This window comes from Apteryx mantelli, chromosome 4 (genome assembly GCF_036417845.1).
Source record: "Apteryx mantelli isolate bAptMan1 chromosome 4, bAptMan1.hap1, whole genome shotgun sequence".
Taxonomy (NCBI): Eukaryota; Metazoa; Chordata; class Aves; order Apterygiformes; family Apterygidae; genus Apteryx; species Apteryx mantelli.
In genome coordinates this window covers 13,117,818-13,136,616 of record NC_089981.1, presented here as the reverse complement: position 1 = coordinate 13,136,616, position 18,799 = coordinate 13,117,818, and the positions used below count along the sequence as shown (strand labels likewise).

The 18,799-nt window shown below is 49.1% G+C and overlaps 1 protein-coding gene across 1 annotated transcript; it reads left to right on the top strand.

Moving 5' to 3' along the window:
• Window positions 1-17,370: 17,370 nt before the first annotated feature.
• Window positions 17,371-18,288, top strand: LOC136991935 (olfactory receptor 4S2-like; the record flags this gene model as incomplete). The annotated part of the gene is made up of 1 exon (XM_067295432.1): window positions 17,371-18,288. A coding segment is annotated over exon 1 (918 nt), but the record flags the coding sequence as incomplete, so codon positions are not given.
• Between the last annotated feature and the right edge of the window lie 511 nt (window positions 18,289-18,799).

Here is an 18,799-nt window from a genome sequence, read left to right as displayed (position 1 = left end):
TGCACCAAGTCATTGCCATCTGTCTGTGAGGCTTAGGCAACCTCTGCTTTTGGAACACAGGGGAAGGAGAGCTTGTCTCCAAAGACTTTTCTGCTTCTCACCTCTTTTACTTCCTGTGATGAGAGACGAAGCCACCTGAGCTTATGACCCTGCTTTGTGCTCATGCCTTCGGTCTACAGTCTGCTCTGTGCACAAAATCTTCAAGGGCATTCTTTTATGCATGATATAGTCTATTAGTTCTTGTGCTTTTTAATTCTAATAACAATTGGACCCCCTTCACTTGCTGCCCTCTCTCCCTCAACACATGCATGTAGTGAGCCAGCACAATGGTACTTCAGTCCCTCTCACCATTTCCCTTGTGCACCAAGTAAGACGACGGTGCTAGATTGTGCAGACAGAACTGCTTAGCTAATGCTTTGGCTTGCTTTTTCTCCTATCTCTGTGCAGCTGCCTGCAGACAAAAGCGAAGGAGGAACGCATCGCCCTCAGAGAGCCTAGCAGAGAAGAGGAGGAAATGCTCACCCCCTGCTGAGAAGGAAACCAGCATCTCTCTCAGGGTAGGTTGGAGCTCACTGATCCACCTTTGCTTCCCGCTCTGCTGACGACCCTTGAGCTATCCCTTCTGCCAGCAGAGCTGCAGGCATGGGCAACATTCAGCTAACGGCAAGACAGAAGCACCTGAGGAGGCTCCCACTGCCAGCTGGCAGCCCTCTTTCTAGAGGCTCTGTGGCCTCTCTTCAAAAGATGCATTTCGCAGTACACCTGCATTGCAGCCACAGAAGCTCATCCAAGGCAAGAGGGCCTTTGTTGTGGCAGCCACTGTCCTTTACTACAAAACGGGCCATGGCAGTTCCTGCTGCTCTCAGAGAAGTTCACTTGCAGTTAGGATCGTGGAGGTGATTGATAGCCTGAGGAGCAGCACAATGCTAGCTGAAACTGGAGCCTTGCTTTTTCTCGCAAGTCGTACACAGCAGCTCATTTCCTCCATGGAAATCTGCTGCGATATTTAGTCTGGTCTTGGACGTTTCACTCCTTTTTTATTTAGCCGTACAAGGAAGGAGGATGCGAGTTGTGTGGGACCATTTTCTTTTGTGTCTGAACACATCGAGAGCCTATTCAAATGATCTCATGCTAACGCAAACTTGTACTGTCTCCCTTTTTTCTTCAGCAACTGCTGAAGGTCGTTGGCGACGCAACAAAGCACTGCAACATCCGCCACCTCGAAAAACTACACCTGGTGCTCAGCCAGTGTGTTTACCGCCATCGGCAAGACGATGACAAAATGCAGTTGATAGAGGTACTTTGGTTACACAGCACTTCCTGTCACTGTTCTGCACTTCTTCCTTGTGCACAGTGGATATCCTGCTTATTCGCTATTCCTCTCTTTCCTGCTTAGCAGTCCGTGTTACATACGAGTTTCTGACTTCCACCTGGAAGGCATCTACACAGACTTTTGTTTCATACAAAGCAGCTAGCTACAGGATTTTACATTTCTATTCCAGCTTATAGCAAGTTTGCCTGTGTTTAGTTGGCAATTATTATTCCTTTTTTATCTTTTTTTAAATCTTTTTTTAGGAAATGAAGGAAGAAATTGAAAACTTCTCCCGTGCTCAGTAACAGGAAACGTGCTTCTACTCTGCCATTCTTTTTCATTATTTGCTGTTTAGTCCTCAGTGCACAATTCAGTGAAGAGAGCCTGTAGTTATAATATAAAGACATCTGTTTGTATATATATCCAAATATAGCGAGGCTATACCAATAAAGCTCATATAAATCCTTTTAAGCTTTCTTACTGGCTGTTTGTTGCTGTTGGTGTTCCATACCTACTGCGTATACATACATGATCTGTTGAGATAATGTGTTCGGCCTTCCCTTCGCATGTGCATTGCCTGAAAGTCTCGTGCCTGGCATTTTTAGGAGACCAATGGTCGTCAGTGCCTTTGACCTACACACATCTGGACGTCTTCCAAGTAATCTCAGTGCCTCTCTCAAAAGAAAGCAACGGAAAACTCGAAAATCTTTGCCCAAACGGTGACAGGCGGTTTTTCTGGCGTCGCCTGTGCTACTGCCTATGCCGCTGTCTATTAGGCAAGGTTGCAAGGCAGCGCAGAGGTCATTCTTCTTCGGACCTGCTCGCGCCCCCAGGGCTTCTCAGAGAAGGAAAACAAACCTGCAGCAAGCGTCGGGGAGGAAAACTCTTCCCCAGGCAGCGGCACTTTGCTGTGCTCGGGGCGCCCCGCGCCCGTCACGTCTCAGCCCGCAGCGCTGCCTGCTGCCCGCCGCCCCCCCGCCCCCAGCAGCTCTCCTCCGCCCGCTCGGCGGCAAGCGGCGCTTGCGCTCTCTCGGCCCCTCGCCTCGGCCCCGGCCCCCCTTCTCGGCCCGCCAGCGCCCCCGGCAGCCGCTCCGCCGCCGGGCACGGCTCTCCCGGCACAGCTCTCCGCCCGGGCGGCCGAGCCGAGCCGAGCCGAGCCGCGCCAGCCCCTGGCTCCCCCGGCGCCCACCCCCGCCCGCAGCGCCTGCCCGGCCCCAACCCGCCGCCACCCGCCGCCACCCCCAGCGCCGCCGGCAGCCGCGCTCCGCGGCGGGAGCCGCCCTTGCGGCGGGAAGCGCCCCCGAGCCCCGCCGAGGCTGCGAGCCTGCCCGGGGCTGCAGCGCCCATGGCGCCGGCTGCCCCCGCACCCTCGCCCCCGCCGCGCCTGTCGCGCTCTCGGCTCCGCGCAGCGGCCCCGCGCCCCGACGCCTCGCCGCCCGGCGCCCACGCTCTGCCCGCCGCTGCCCCGGCCCGCCTCGCCCGGCCGCAGCCTGTGCTAGCGCGCCCCGCAGCCGCGGCGCTCCAGCCCAGGGCGCTGCTCTTCCCCAGCGCTCTCCTTCTCGCCCCCGCCGAGCCTCAGCGCCTTCGCCACTGATGCGACCAGCGTGTTCATTGCACTGCTTTAAAGGCTCGCGTCTGGCATTGTAACACAAGAAATCGGCTTGGGGCAATGGTAACTCCCTTGCCAGGCTTGCTCACCTGGATCGGCAGCAGTAATGGGCCTTCTTCCCAACGGAGAGCTGCCAGAGGCTGGTCACAGCCTGCCCTTCTGAGCGCAGATCCAAAAGCTGCCCTGACAGATGGCCGTTGGCAGACGTCCATCGCAGAGCAAGTGGCCGTGGGAGCGTTGTCTTTCTTTTCCTGCTTCTGCCTGCTGCAAACAGAAATCAAGCAAACAGCAGGCAAGAAAATCAGGAGGAGAGAGCGCTCCTGCCCTTCCCCTTTGTGCAGGGCAGTGCTGTGCGATGCAGCAGGAAGAGCCGAGAGCGAACAGCTGAAGGCACCACACACACTTTACCCCAGACTTTGGAGAAACTCCAAGGCAGCTAAGCGCTTACGAAGGAAACAACCACCCGAGCTGTAAAACTGTGAGCATCCCTCAAGGGACACAGCCTTTGCTGATCTGGTTTTACATTTGTCTCTCTGTGTCCCCTCAGAGAGGGCTGCTGCCCAGGCGCTCCTGCTCCTCTGCATCTTCTACCCTTTCACTTGAAAAGCCCTCCCTCCTGCTCTCTCTCCTTGCTGCTAGCACTGGTGTCGAATGGTAGTGCTCCGAGTGGGGCTGCTGCTTGCCTAGGTGCTTGCCCACTACTCCCTGGCAGGGCAGCGCTACCCAATGCAGTGCACTTGCCCCAGACGACGGGAGCATCAGTGCAGCCCTCTTTGGCTTCAAGAGGTTCAGAAGCCTCTTAGCCTGGGATTTGCACCTGCATCTTAGGGAGGAGAGTGTGCTGGGAACTGACAAGTATCGACTCTATGGTGCGGCTGTGTGTTTCCATCCCCTTCAGAACGAGCAGAAGAAGAGGACGGTGAGCATAATCAGGGTGAAGAGCCTGCCTGTTTGGAGGTGCTGGGAGCTGCACTTGACTTTGAGGAAGAGGGTAAGCCTGAATACCAGCATGAGGGGCATGCAGAAGAGGAGGTCAAGGACTCCAATGGTGATGAGGAGTATGTGGCAGTTGCTAGAGAGGCGAACAGTGCAAGAAACGTACCCCAGCATGTTCAGCAGCAACGAGAGGCTCCAGAGCAGGCCGGAGATGATGCCTGACTAGTGCTTTGGGCGATGGCTTCGGCACCAGATGGGACAGAGGACAGACAGGCACCTCTCAGTGCTGATGGCTGTCAGGAGATACAAGCCAGTCCCGTACGTGAAAAGATCCAGGAAGAGGACTATCCCAAACTGCACTCCCACATTGAACTGCATCAGGCACTGAACTGTTTCAATGGCAATGCAGAGCAGGTAGCCAAAGTCAGCGGCAGCCACGTTCAGGATGTAGACAGTGAAGCGGTTCCTCCGGATGCGGAAGCCGAGGTACCACAGGACCATGCCATTTCCCACCATGCCACAGGCAGAGCTGATGAGGCAGAAGCTCTCCATGAACTTGAGGAGAGCATATGACGGCTCTGCCTTTTGCACAGTCCCACTGTAATTAGCCCCTTCAGCCAGGCTGGTTGTATTTGGAAGGAAGGTTGATGTAGTTTTAGCACTCATAATGAGGGCAGCTAACAGAGGCAGCGAACAGACGCAGCAGTTTGCGCAGCAGTGGTTGGGCTCTGACTAGAACTTGAGGATCTTGTGGAAGTTGTGGGCTTTCTGAGGACCCCCGAGGACCTAGAAGGTGATCGCTGTGAACAGGAAAGGGGAAGCTAGGCAAGGACAACTGCAGGAGGCCTTGACTTCTCCTGGGAAAAGCTCGTGGGAAAAGCTCCAGCTAGGAGTGGCTGCTGCTAACGAGCTCTCTGGGTTGCCCCTGACCAGAGGGGGTTGGGGCCTTTGATCCCAGTGGCCCTTGATTGGGCGGTCAAGCACCCTGTGAGTCAGTGCTAGGGAGAGGCCTATATAAGAGCCAGGCCTAGAGCGCAGCTAACAGAGGCAGCGAACAGACGCAGCAGTTTGCGCAGAAGGGCGCGTGAAGGGACATGCGAAGGGACCTTCATTTCTGTTCCCTGTGGTGTACACTTCCTCAAGTATGGTCGTGACACGCCGCACAGCACGTTCCCCAGCGGCTGCTGGAGTTGCTGTGTCAGAGGCTTGGACCCAGACTGGCCCTCTGACAGTAGATGCAGCTCTACAGGTCTCAGGCTGCAGGGAGTGCTTGGGGCCTCTCCGGGAGGCCTGGGCCGGCAGTCAGCTGTCCTGCAGGAGGTGTGCTGCTGTTGACGAGTTGTGTCGTCAGGTAAGGGAGTTACGGGAGGAGGTCAGTAGGCTGCGCAGCATCCGAGAAGCAGAGCAAGAGATAGACAGGGTATTCTCGGAGACTGTACAGCTCCAGGAGTCCCAACCCCCTGCAGCAGTGGAGTTGCCAGAGGGCTCTGTGCCGTGTGAAACAGTACATCATAACATCGTAGAAGAAGGCTGGAAACTGGTCACTGCTCGTGGGAGGAGAAAGGCTCCTACTCCTTCTGAAGACCTGAAGCTGAAGAACAGGTTTAGTGCCCTCCAGGATGAGGAGGAGATGGGCATGGCTGCCAGGGAAGTAACCGGGACAACAGACCCTGTGCCCTACCGGAACACCCGGAAAAAGCGGCGGGTGATTGTTGTGGGGGACTCTCTGCTACAGGGGACGGAGGCATCTATCTGCCGACCTGACCTCTTGTCTAGAGAGGTTTGTGGCCTGCTGGGGGCTCGTGTGAGAGATCTCATGCAAAGACTGCCAAGGCTCGTCCATTCTTCGGACTATTACCCACTGCTGCTCTTCCACGTGGGCGCCAATGACACCAAGGGCAAACTGGAGACCATCAAGCAGGATTTCAGAGCTCTGGGGATGGTGGTCAAGGGTCTGGGAGCCCAGGTCATCTTCTCCTCAATCCTGCCAGTGAGGGGGATGGATGAGAGGAGGAGGAGACGGACTTTCCAGGTTAACGACTGGCTGCGCCGCTGGTGTTGGCAACAGGGTTTTGGTTTCTATGACCATGGGACCCTGTTTGAAGATCGACAACTGATGGCGAGAGATGGGATCCACCTCACGAGGCGGGGCACGCGGGTCTTTGCCAACAGGTTGGCCAACCTGGTAAGGAGGGCTTTAAACTAGGAAAGATGGGGGAAGGGGAGAGTTATAGTGACAGGGTAGTTGGCAAAAGTCTGCTCAAGTCAGGATGCCTCCAGCAGGTGAATGCAGCCAGGGAAGTGCGCATGGGATGTGGCTATGGAGGACCCTCTTGTATCCCTCCTGGGAAACCTGCATGCTCGATCACCTCCCTGAAATGCCTGTACACCAATGCACGCAGCTTGGGGAACAAACAGGAAGAACTAGAGATCTGTGTGCGGTCGCAGGGCCATGATCTCATTGCCATTACAGAGACATGGTGGGATAGCTCGCATGCCTGGAGTGCTGTCATGGATGGCTACGTGCTTTTTAGGAAAGACAGGCCAGGACAGCGAGGTGGTGGAGTTGCTCTTAATGTGAGAGAGCAACTGGAATGTATTGAGCTGTGCCTAGGGGTGGATGAAGAGCGAGTCGAGAGCTTATGGGTAAGGATCAAAGGGCAGGCTAATAGAGGTGACACTGTTGTGGGTGTTTACTACAGGCCACCTGATCAGGAAGAGGAAGTCGATGAGGCCTTCTACAGACAGCTGGAAGTAGCCTCACGATCCCAGGCCCTGGTTCTCATGGGGGACTTCAACCACCCCGATATCTGCTGGAAAGACAACACAGCTAGGCACAAACAGTCCTGGAGATTCCTGCAGAGCATTGGTGACAACTTCTTGACCCAGGTGGTGGAGGAGCCAACAAGGAGAGGTGTGCTGCTGGACCTCGTACTAACAAACAAAGAAGGACTGGTGGAAGATGTGAAGGTTGGGGGCTGCCTTGGCTGCAGTGACCATGAGATGGTGGAGTTCAGGATCCTGCGAGGAGGCAGCAGGGCACCAAGTAGGATCGCAACCCTGGACTTGAGGAGAGCAAACTTTGTCCTCTTCAGGGACCTACTTGGAGGAATCCCATGGGTGAGGGCCCTGGAAGGAAGGAGTGTTCAAGAGAGTTGGTTAATATTCAAACATCACTTCCTCCAGGCTCAAGAGCGGTGCATCCCTATGAGTAGGAAGTCAAGCAAAGGAGGTAGGAGACCTGCATGGATGAGCAAGGAGCTCCTGGCAAAACTCAACCAGAAGAAGGAAGTCTACAGAAAGTGGAAAGGGGGACAGGCCACTTGGGAGGAATATAGGAATGTTGTCAGAGTATGCAGGGATGCGACGAGGAAGGCTAAGGCCCGTTTGGAATTAAATCTGGCTAGAGATGTCAAGGACAACAAGAAGGGCTTCTTCAAATACATCAGCAGCAAGAGGAAGACTAGGGAAAATGTGGGCCCTTTGCTGAATGGAGTGGGTGCCCTGGTGACAAAGGATGCAGAGAAGGCAGAGTTACTGAATGCCTTCTTTGCTTCAGTCTTTACTGGTCAGGCCAGCCCTCAGGAACCCCAGACCCTGGAGGCAAGAGAGAAAGTCTGGAGAGAGGAAGACTTTCCCTTGGTGGAGGAGGAGTGGGTTAGAGATCATTTAAGCAAACTTGACACCCACAAATCCATGGGCCCTGATGGGATGCACCCACGAGTGCTGAGGGAGCTGGCGGATGTTATTGCTAAGCCACTCTCCATCATCTTTGAAAGGTCATGGAGAACAGGAGAGGTGCCCGAGGACTGGAAGAAAGCCAATGTCACCCCAGTCTTCAAAAAGGGCAAGAAGGAGGACCCAGGCAACTACAGGCCAGTCAGCCTCACCTGCATCCCTGGAAAGGTGATGGAGCAGCTCATCCTGGAAGCCATCTCCACGCATGTGGAGGAAAAGAAGGTGATCAGGAGTAGTCAGCATGGCTTCACCAAGGGGAAATCATGCCTAACCAATCTGATAGCCTTCTATGATGGAATGACTGGCTGGGTAGATGAGGGGAGAGCAGTGGATGTTGTCTACCTAGACTTCAGCAAGGCTTTTGACACTGTCTCCCATAGCATCCTCATAGACAAGCTCAGGAAGTGTGGGTTAGATGAGTGGACAGTGAGGTGGATTGAGAACTGGCTGAATGGCAGAGCTCAGAGAGTTGTGATCAGTGGCACAGAGTCTAGTTGGAGGCCTGTAGCTAGCGGTGTCCCCCAGGGGTCAGTACTGGGTCCAGTCTTGTTCAACTTCTTCATCAATGACCTGGATGAAGGCACAGAGTGCACCCTCAGCAAGTTTGCTGAGGATACAAAACTGGGAGGAGTGGCGGATACACCAGAGGGCTGTGCTGCCATTCAAAGAGACTTGGACAGGCTGGAGAGGTGGGCAGAGAGGAACCTCATGAAATTCAACAAAGGGAAGTGCAGGGTCCTGCACCTGGGGAGGAATAACCCCATGCAGCAGTACAGGTTGGGGGTTGACCTGCTGGAAAGCAGCTCTGCTGAGAAGGACCTGGGAGTGCTGGTGGACACCAAGTTAAGTATGAGGCAGCAATGTGCCCTTGTGGCCAAGAAGGCCAATGGTATCCTGGGCTGCATCAGAAAGAGTGTTGCCAGCAGGTTGAGGGAGGTGATCCTCCCCCTCTACTCAGCCCTGGTGAGGCCACATCTGGAGTACTGCGTCCAGTTCTGGGCTCCCCAGTACAAGAGGGATGTGGCACTACTGGAGGAAGTCCAGCGAAGGGCCACAAAGATGATTAGGGGACTGGAGCATCTCTCTTATGAGGAAAGGCTGAGAGAGCTTGGCCTGTTTAGCTGGGAGAAGAGAAGGCTGAGAGGAGATCTTATCAATGTGTACAAGTATCTGAAGGGAGGGTGTCGAGAGGATGGAGCCAGACTCTTTTCAGTGGTGTCGAGCGACAGGACGCGAGGCAATGGGCACAAACTGAAACACAGACACTTCCATCTTAACATGAGGAAAAACTTTTTCACTGCGAGGGTGACAGAGCACTGGAACAGGTTGCCCCGAGAGGTGGTGGAGTCTCCTTCTCTGGAGATATTCAAAATGCGCCTGGATGCAATCCTGTGCAATGTGCTCTAGGTGACCCTGCTTGAGCAGGGGGGTTGGACTAGATGATCTCCAGAGGTCCCTTCCAACCTCAGTGATTCTGTGATTCTGTGAAATTGAAACATTATTGTTTCGTCTCAACAACCAACCCTGTCTCCAGTGCTACACGGAAAGACTATGCAGGTAATCTCCTCGTCCAGCTGATAGCCGGGGCAGTGGGGATACTTTTGCCGCATGAGTCTGTGACAGGCATATACACCGGCAGTGCTTGGTTGAGAATCCAAGTGGAACCATTGCACCTAACTTTATCCATTAAGAATACAAACGTCTCATTGCACTTAGCTTTTAGAGCTACCATTAGAATTAATGGAGGTTTAGGAGCACCTGCAAGGGTAATATTTTGGCCCTAAGATAGGTGTCTTAGGTGTGCACAGTCAGCTGCCTGTCTTTCTCTGCTGACTGCAGACACATCCCATGGTGCTAGCTTCATCTAGAGGCTTAACATCTGGATGGCTAAAGACAGGTAAGGTGAATTGCACCCTTAATGTCATCACCACAGCTTGCAGGATGTGTCTTTTAGGGTTGACTGAACCCAGGGAACTTCTGGCACTGCGGCATACTCTTTTGTAGGGAGCTAGAAGATTCCATCCTCAGCCATTATGGGACCTCGAGTGTTTCTAACATCAAGCCTTTAGAGCCTGTTAGATCCCAGAAAGAATTTAAGTATGTACTTCTGAAACGGACTAAGGGAAATAAAAAGCATTGTCTCTTTCAGAAAGCAAGGAATGTCTGTTGTAGCACAGTTTGTTTCAGAACAGGTAGGTAAGTGCTGCATGTAACATCTGAGTCCAAACTCACCTTCTGTTTCTTTATCTTAGTAGAGTAGCTTACTGCTTGCCCAACAGCACTCACAAGGCTACCTGCTCCCTGAACATCTGTAGCAAGCCCACTGAAAATATATGGCCTTATGACTGTGTCCACTTCCTCTCCATCTGGTTGTGGGGTCGCAGCAGATCTCCCACAATGAAAAATTATCAGACCTTGATCCACAGTAGAAAGTACCTGAAGTAGCCGCTAATTCTGTGAACCAAGTCTGCTGTGAGGAGAAAGGAAGACCCGATGGTTAGTGGTTACCCACCCTTTGGAGAATCCAGTTGCAGCACACTCCTCTGCCACAACCTCTCTGTGTGACCTGAAGCAATTTGCCAACTGATTTAAAGAGGACGCAACTATTTGAGTGGCACCTACCTCTGCCTTTGCCCACTCCAACTTTCTGACCAGGTGCTCACATTAAGAGAGTGGTTGTTTTACCTCCCTGCTGCCATCATCTCCACAAGGCAATTCACCCCACCTGAAATGTGGGTCATCCTCTGGAGGTGCCTCTCTCTCCATTGGCCATTTAGGGAACATCAGGTGATTACGTTTCTAGCTAAGGCATTTCAATCAGATTTCATAATGCTAAATAGCATCAGCCTGGGCCATTGATATGTACTGTCACGTAGTGTCATACTGGTTGTAATGGACGCCCTGTGGAGATATGCCGAATCATCAAAAACTTTGCATTCCATATAATGCAAGTGAAGTAACCATCCTATGACTTCCATAGACCGTGCAAAAGCAAGTGGAAAAGTCACTCACAGTTCTCGAATATCTCTTATAAGACTTTGGTAGACTCCTTTGGTAAGACTCCTGCCTCCAAAGCATATTCAAAACCTGAGTCTACTTCCTTAATGAAACTAATTAATGAAAGCCTGCATCAAACAGCAGCAGTCTAGCTGGTCTTTCTTTCCCTTGAGATTAAACAGCCTTCCTATGGCTTACATGCTGAGTACAGTATAGTTCTTGTGGCAGCTGTTAGTCTGAACAAACTTGACACCACAAAGACATCTCCTTGTCTGGACACAGAGTTATGCTGTTGTGTTTTCTCAGCTAATCTTAATTGATCATCTAAGACCAAAACTGCTAGTGTTTGATCTCTGAAGAATGCCACCTTCTATGACGGATGGGCATTTAGGACAATGCAATAGCATTTGTTCTTGGAAAAAGATCCCTAGAAAGAAGATCTCCTTATCTTGAAGATGATCGAGACAATTGTGTAGCTATAGCCAATTTCTAACCAGCAGGAAAGGAAAATATTTGAGCTCCTTTCCTCCAGTTCTTTTTTCTCCTCCCTTCCCCTCACCATCTCTCCAAAATCATGACAGAAAGCAAGAGACAGAGGGCAATGGCAAAGACCACTGCAGCCATCCAGGACTTTCTCACCTTCTTGTGGGTTCCTTGGTATTTCAGGGACTATTTGCAGCAACTGCCTGGGGTGGATCTGCTGGTGAAAATTGTCACCTGAATTCTGTGACTGATGGTCCAGATAAAATCCTTGTGCTGTAAAATCAAATCCTGGTGCTGGGCTATTTAGACACTGTTAAAAAAGCCACGGTCATTTCAATGTGACGTCTGGAGAAACAGCCAATCACTCTCTTGGGGAAATATCTAGTCTGTTGCATGTGGTCACTTAGATTTCAACCACTTCCCCCTTCCCTCCCAGCACAGAACCTGTCACTGTCATGGCTTAGGAAATGCTTTTTCGCTACCTCTCCCTTCTTCAGACAGTCTCACGATATAAAGAACACAAGAACTGTCTGTCCAAAGTTATAGCTTGACTCTTGCACTGATGCTTTGCTTCCCAGCTGCATCCATGAGCAGCTCTAGTTTCACAGACCTTGCAGAAGATGCTCTACTGCTGCTCAGGGTCACACAGACTGAGAAGTTGTCAGTCCTCTTCCCTAATGCCTGCTGCTGATTTCACAACCTCCCTCAACACAACTTCTCATTCCCCAAGGGTCCACTGTCACTGCAGAACCTCCCTTAGCACACTCATCACTACCGCGTGTCCTCTTCTGACCTCAAAACCTCTCCCAACACAAGCTGTCACCATACATTGTCCCCTACTACTTCACATTACCTGTTCTACTGTAGGGTCTCCTTGAACTCTCTAGACAGCCTTATGACACCTCCGCAGCCACAGTTCTGCAGCCTCTCCTAGTGTTACCCTTCAAAACACGATGCCCGCTTCTGATGTCACAAGGTCTTTCAACACAGCTTAGCACCCACAGTATTACCTGCCACTTCATGATATCTTTCAGAACAGGCCCTCACCACACCTCAGGCACTTCTGATTTCACAAACTCCATGAAGACAGCCCCTGGCCATGTAGCATCCATTTCAAGTTTCACAACTTCCCTCTGCACCGTGCCTTGTCCCCATCCTGCCCATCATCAAATTCACAACACACATTCACCATGGCTCTGTCAACAAACCCCTTGCCAGTATTCACTATCCAGCTGCAAAACCTCGTTCATCCCACCATGCACAGTCCCTCCTTGTCCAAATCACAGCTCCCCTGATCATGACCTGCTGCCATAGTGGTGTCCAGAGCCAGGTGCCACGGTAAGTGGAAAGAAAATGGAGAAAAGACCTTTCTCCTTTGCTGGCACTAAGCACACCCCTATGGGGAATTATTTTGCAGCAGGAGGTAGCAGCAATGCTTCATTTGGACTTGTGCATTAAGTCACCTCTGGTAGTCCATTTGGCTAGGGAAACAAAAGGACATGAATGTGATGCTAGCCAAGTTGCTGCCATGTGTGCCACTGGGTACAGAAAGTGGCAGGCTGGTTCATACTAGGTTAGCAGGCCAGATGCTATTGGCCTGATCTCTGGCTTCTGTCATCTGTTGTTCCTCTTCCTTTCCCGAAGACTGTAAGACTTTGTTTACCTTCTTACCCAATACTCTTGTTTCCTGTAGTGACTACTGTTAACCCTCATTAAGCTGCCCAAGACTCCAGGTGACAGTAAAAGGACATTTAAGTTAGGGGACTATTTTCACCAAGGCATTTCTTTACCAGTTTTTATTCTCATTAACTGTAGGATTTCTGTTTTCACTGTGGAGATCGCTGGCATTCTGTGCAGAGGAGATGGAGACATTAACTATGTTGCTATCAGGCCATTCCACATTTCCAGAAATTTCAGCAAAACAAAGCAAAGGACAGTAGCTGAGACAATGTCTTTCCTGACATCCGTGAGGCATAAGCTACAAATACACAGTAGAGTTGAGAGAAACGATGAATTTGACTTGGGCCTTGGTTGAGATGATATGCTGCTATAAATCAGCATGTCTATTTGCTTCGTTTCTTTCATTTCATAGGTTCACCTTTGACTGCAGCTGCTCAGGTTAAGAAAGATGGGGCCCATCATGACAGTGAGATTTGTCCGCCCCAAGTTATTTTGTTTAAAAGCTAGATGTCTGTTTCAGACCTAATTGCATCCTAAAATCAGTTCTGAGGTAGATCAGATGCATCTGCCTCCAGAGACATTCATTTTTTTTCTGCAGAAGAGCCTAGAGTGACTAAGTCAGGGTTAAACTCGCTGACTTCCATCGGCATTAAATAGGTGACTTCCTCCCTCAGTTTCCCAATTCGTAAATGAAGGATTTTTTTGGTTGACTTGGTAATTCACTGACCTCTGTTAAAACATGCAAATTCTTGCAAAGAGGCTTTATTCACTGGATTTCCAGTGATGAAATTTCTGGTGAGATAGGACTTGGAAGGTCATCAAGAGGTCACCCAGGACATCTTCTGTCCCTATAAAAGCTTAATTGTACCACTCCTGAGAGAAATGAGCCCAACCTGTCCTTAAAAGACTCCTGTGATAGGAATTCTTTACCATCCCTGGAGCATGGTGACTCTTCTTACAGCTTGAGGTTTCTTTCTTTTTTTCTTTAATGAAGATTTCTCTTTGACATGTTTTTTGGAATACACAGAAGTTAAAAAAGGAGAGAAAATATCTAGATTACAAATGGACTGTTTTAGCATTCACAATGCTAGGAAGCCAGAGCAGTGGACCTAATGGCCCTTTACACATGGGAAATCCATACAACTATCAGCTTGGAGTAAGGAAGAACTCCGAGAAGCATTAGCTGGATAGTTCCATGCATATGCTTGTCCAGCTGAATACTCAGCTACTCCTTTGAGTGTTATTTCTTATGGAGAAACCCTGAAATGCCTTTGTGATATCATTAGAAAAGCATTGACTGACAACTGTTTCTTTAAAATATATTTACTTAAACTTTTCAGTCAAGACAGAACTCATTCTCCTCATTTGCCTCTTTCTTTCACGCCTTCCCTTCACCAAGCTTCCACCCCTCCCTCCTCCAGCCCCAAGAGCCCTGCAGGTGGAAGATTTCCTGCGAGAGGGTTAAAGGTTGGTACTTAAACGGTTTTCTTCTCAGCCCTTTGTGCAGCTGCTGGGGTATGAAAGCATCATTCAGCACACCCAGGTCACATCATCCACACAGCCTATTAAACCACTTCTCACACAGGCAGGAAACATCAAGATACACTTGTGACACATGAAAGCAAGTAATAAATTAGATGGGGTTGGATTATACACTAACAGCCACCTCCTAAGCAAGTTTTGGAAGCTTTCCAGAAGCCATTCTATGTTCTTTAAAGATGCTGTGCTCTAACACATTCATACCAGGGGAGACAGAAGTTGAGGAGATAAAGTTGTACAGCCCTTACACAAAAAATTAGATCTCTAAACACAGGCGAGGTAAGTTTTGCAGCTTCTCTGGCTTCTCGCTTTGCTTTGCTTTGCTTTGTTTTGCTTTGCTTTCCTCTTCCTTTTCCTTTCTTCTTGAACAAATGTGAAAATACAGAAAGGAACTTCCACTGAAGTTATCAACTGTCTCTAGTTGTCTTTGGCTAGAATCATATACAGAGCTAGTTCTACAGCCGCAGATTAGATTGCTTCGATATTATTCTTTTGTTTCCCATAACCACCTGAGATTTTAGGGAAGAATGCATGCAGTAAGGAGATGGTGCAATTTCTCACCCTTTTTGAGATGTTAAGAGTACACATGAGATTCATTTTATTTTGCAGCTGATTGCATTATGTCATATAGCTCAGGTCTACCCCTGCAAAGGCACTTGAAGAGATAAGCCATAACTGGTGGCAATCCTCTACTGAATTAGTCATTCTAGTAATCCTCTTGGAGTCAGCAGTAAGAAACGGGTACCGGCAGCACATGATTCATCACATCTACAAGTAGACTGGTCAGGTGTAATCTGCCTAGCTTAGGTACAGGTGCCTACATGACTTAAGTCGATGAGATGAGATCAGACAGATGGGTAGTTTGTTAAATGCAGTTTGGTGGTGATGGAAAGGACCTTATCAAGCAAGACACATAGCCGAGCTGTCTGAATTGTGAGTCGGTCCTTTTGTAGAAGCACACCTTTTTTTTAGCTCAGGAATTTGCCATCTGCTGGTATTCAGGCATACAGTTTCCCCTGACCATTTCTCTCTTGGTCACTCCTTTCTGACTGCCTAAAAATGGCCCTGCGATTGCTGTGGTATGCTTCCAGTCATGCTCTGGCTTGGATGGAGCCCAGCTATTTCTTTTCAACTGGGTACTGCACAGCCATAAAGGTGTGCTCATTTCATCCCTGTCATTTATTTTGTTGAGAAGTCTACGTCGTTGCTCAGTAGAAGGAAGAGGGGTAGAAAGGATCACAACTTGGTAAGACGAGGGAGAAACTGACCTCCCGTTGTTCTTACTGATCCTTTTCCTTGTAGAAATATCTGAAGGGGAACCATCCATGTAAAGTTTACCCTTCTGCTTGAAAAACTTTAATCTAGTGTAAGTACAACTGTAAGCATAGGAAAAGTCCCTAACTTTGCCCACTTCCTCTCTCGGCTTCACTTTGTGGGTTTGAAAGTAATCTTGGCTTTTCTCAGTTTCAGTGTTTCCTGTGGATGCTTGATCACTTTGTGCCTGCATGAGAGTTTCTGATTATGCTGCAGATTGAAGTAGTTGGTAGATAACTTGGCTTAACTGAATCATTCTGCCGATTTGCTCACAGATCACGAATACAAATGAGAAGACCTGGTTGTGATGTAATTCTGCAGGACTTAAAATGGTGCATTTTAACACCAGCTGACGGGGAATGTTTTGATCCTAGAAGGAAGCCCATACAGTGGATATTTTTATTAAAAGAGTGCCTGCTTTTGGCTGACCTTAAACTCTCTGTGAAGAGTTTCATCTGGTGGTTCCCAGACTTCTTTGACCAAGGGAATTCTGGTGGTCTGGGTGCATAATGGCAAGCTAGAGACGTTACACTCTTTCTAAAGATGTGGGCTATTCATTTATTAGTGACATGTAATGCTCGATGGGTTGTAGCTGGAACACAGGGTGAACCAAAGAAGTCCCATGTTTATGCTGGAATGTGACCTTGTCTCGAATGAGAAACTGTATGGATGTAGAAATGCCTAGGGACAAGGAGCTCAGCCATAACCTGAAAAAGGTGGATGGCATTGCAAAAAGCTCTGCGCTACTTTCAGGCACCAAAAGGGATTATTCTCTGAGGGTCATTCTAACCTGGTGGTGCTAATTTGCTTAAGCTCCTCATAGTGAATGGAGGAAAAAAGGGTTCTGCAAAGGACCCTCATTTAGTCATTCTGAATCAGCCTATGAATCAGACTTATACTGCCTGTTGAAGGAGTTTAGTTAGATTAGCTTCATTAAGCTAAGTTAACCCTTGAAAGCATCACGCAGAGCGTATCAAAAATCACACTAGGTAAAATCAGTACAATGCTGGGACAGAAGATCTCACAAGAGTCTTTCATTCTTCCTTCCTCTGATAGAAACAATGCTGAGATTTAGAACAATGTGAAATACTCCATTAAGTCATATGTGCAATTTTTTTCCCCTCCATGATAGATAACCTTCCCAGAACTCATTTTTCCGCCTGTGACATTTCATATTTACGTTTCAAAATGTATATACACAAGAGAGTTCTTTTCCCTGCATGTGGGTACATTTCCCTTCTAAACAAGAATTCAAAGATCATGTGTACTTATAAAGCAAATCATCATTCTGAGCAATATTTCCAGGTATTCTTAAAGACACCCATTTTACAAAGATTGCTGTCAGGGACTTTGTCTCCCCTGAGGGCAAACATGCTGCATTATCTGCCTTGTAGTGCCCAAGGTGAACACTCTGGCCTTGTCCTTAGTGCATGGAAGGCTACCAGCCATGGAGCCAGTCCTTCAAGATCCTGGAGCACCAGGATTAAGGAACATATCACAGAGTGCACCTATCTCCATGCAACCAAAGCCATGGCAGAAGTTTTGTACTGTGGAGAATTAAATAGCCGTTAAAAAAAAATACATGACAGAAACTAAACACTTCAAAAGCTTAATACTAATGCTATATCTTTCTTGGTTTGTATCCACTTCTGATATAGAACTCATTACTAATAATGAAAAAAATGCTGATGAATCATGTGTCTGTCTTTGTTTTCCCAGGTGTATAAGCTGTATATTGCATATTGGCACCCGACTGATCAACATGGAGAATGTAAGCAGTGTGAAGGAATTCATTCTTCTGGGCCTTTCAAAGAACCAAGGGGTGCAGAAAATGTGTTTTGTGGTGTTTTTGTTCTTCTATATTGTTGTTGTGGCAGGAAATCTGCTCATCGTTGTCACTGTAGTTAGCAGTCAACGTCTGAACTCCCCCATGTATTTCTTTCTCTGCCACCTGTCCATTGCAGATATTTGCTTCTCTTCTGTCACAGCTCCCAAAATGATTGCTGACTTCCTTGTTGAGAAGAAAACCATTTCCTTTGGGGGTTGCATGGCACAGCTATTCGGGTTGCATATCTTCGGTGGCGCTGAGGTCTTCATCCTCACAGCGATGGCCTATGATCGCTACTTTGCCATATGCAGACCCCTGCACTACACCACCCTCATGACCAGGCGTGTGTGTGGCTGGATGGTGATGGGTTCATGGGTGGGGGCCTTTGTGCACTCCCTGGTGCAGACCCTCATAACCGTTAGGCTCCCTTTTTGCGGCCCCAACAAAATTGACCACTACTTCTGTGAAGTCAATCCCCTACTACAACTGGCCTGTACCGACACCTATGTTGTGGGCATCATTGTCTTTGCCAATAGCGGAATGATTACTTTGGTCTCTTTCGTCATCCTGGTCACGTCCTACATTATCATTTTGTTATCCTTGAAAAGGCGAACATCCGAAGGGCGGTACAAAGCCCTCTCCACCTGTGGGTCCCACATTACTGTGGTGATTCTCTTCCTTGGGCCATGCATATTCACCTACGTACGCCCATCCAGCAATCTCTCGGAGGACAAGAGGGTAGCTGTCTTTTACACTGTCATCACGCCCATGCTGAACCCACTCATCTACACGCTGAGAAATGAGGAGGTGAAAAGTGCCATGAGAAAACTGTGGAATAGAAAAGTCTGGAGTGAAAAGGGTGAGGTGTAGAACTGTGGTAACATTTTCTCAGGAGCTGACAAAATCAAGTCTCTCTCACTATAATTCCATTTTGGAAAATTTACTGAAAGCTCCCTTTTGAAGAAAAGCTTGGTTTTAGCTGTTGCAGTAATTAGGAAGACGCTGAAAGTTCATGTTTTGATTGGAATGGCATTGCAAACTCTGTGACTAGCAGGGATTCCCTTTATGTTCTCTTTTTGAATAGCACAGGCCCAGGACTGGGGCTTCCAAGCACTGCTGAGACACCAGCAAATAAATAAATGAATGCTATCAAAAATATTAAAATGTGTTCCAGGCAGAGCATCCCATTAGTCTGAGCTCTCCCGGGTGTAAACTTTCTTTCAGACAAACTCCATCTACTCTGTAATCTACTCAGCTAGGAAACAATGGCCCAAGGTGTCTGCAAGGCTGTTGGTCACCTGCTGCTGGAAGCAATTGTACCAAAGGCTTCCTTCCCCTTTACTTTGGAGTAAATGCCTTCTTA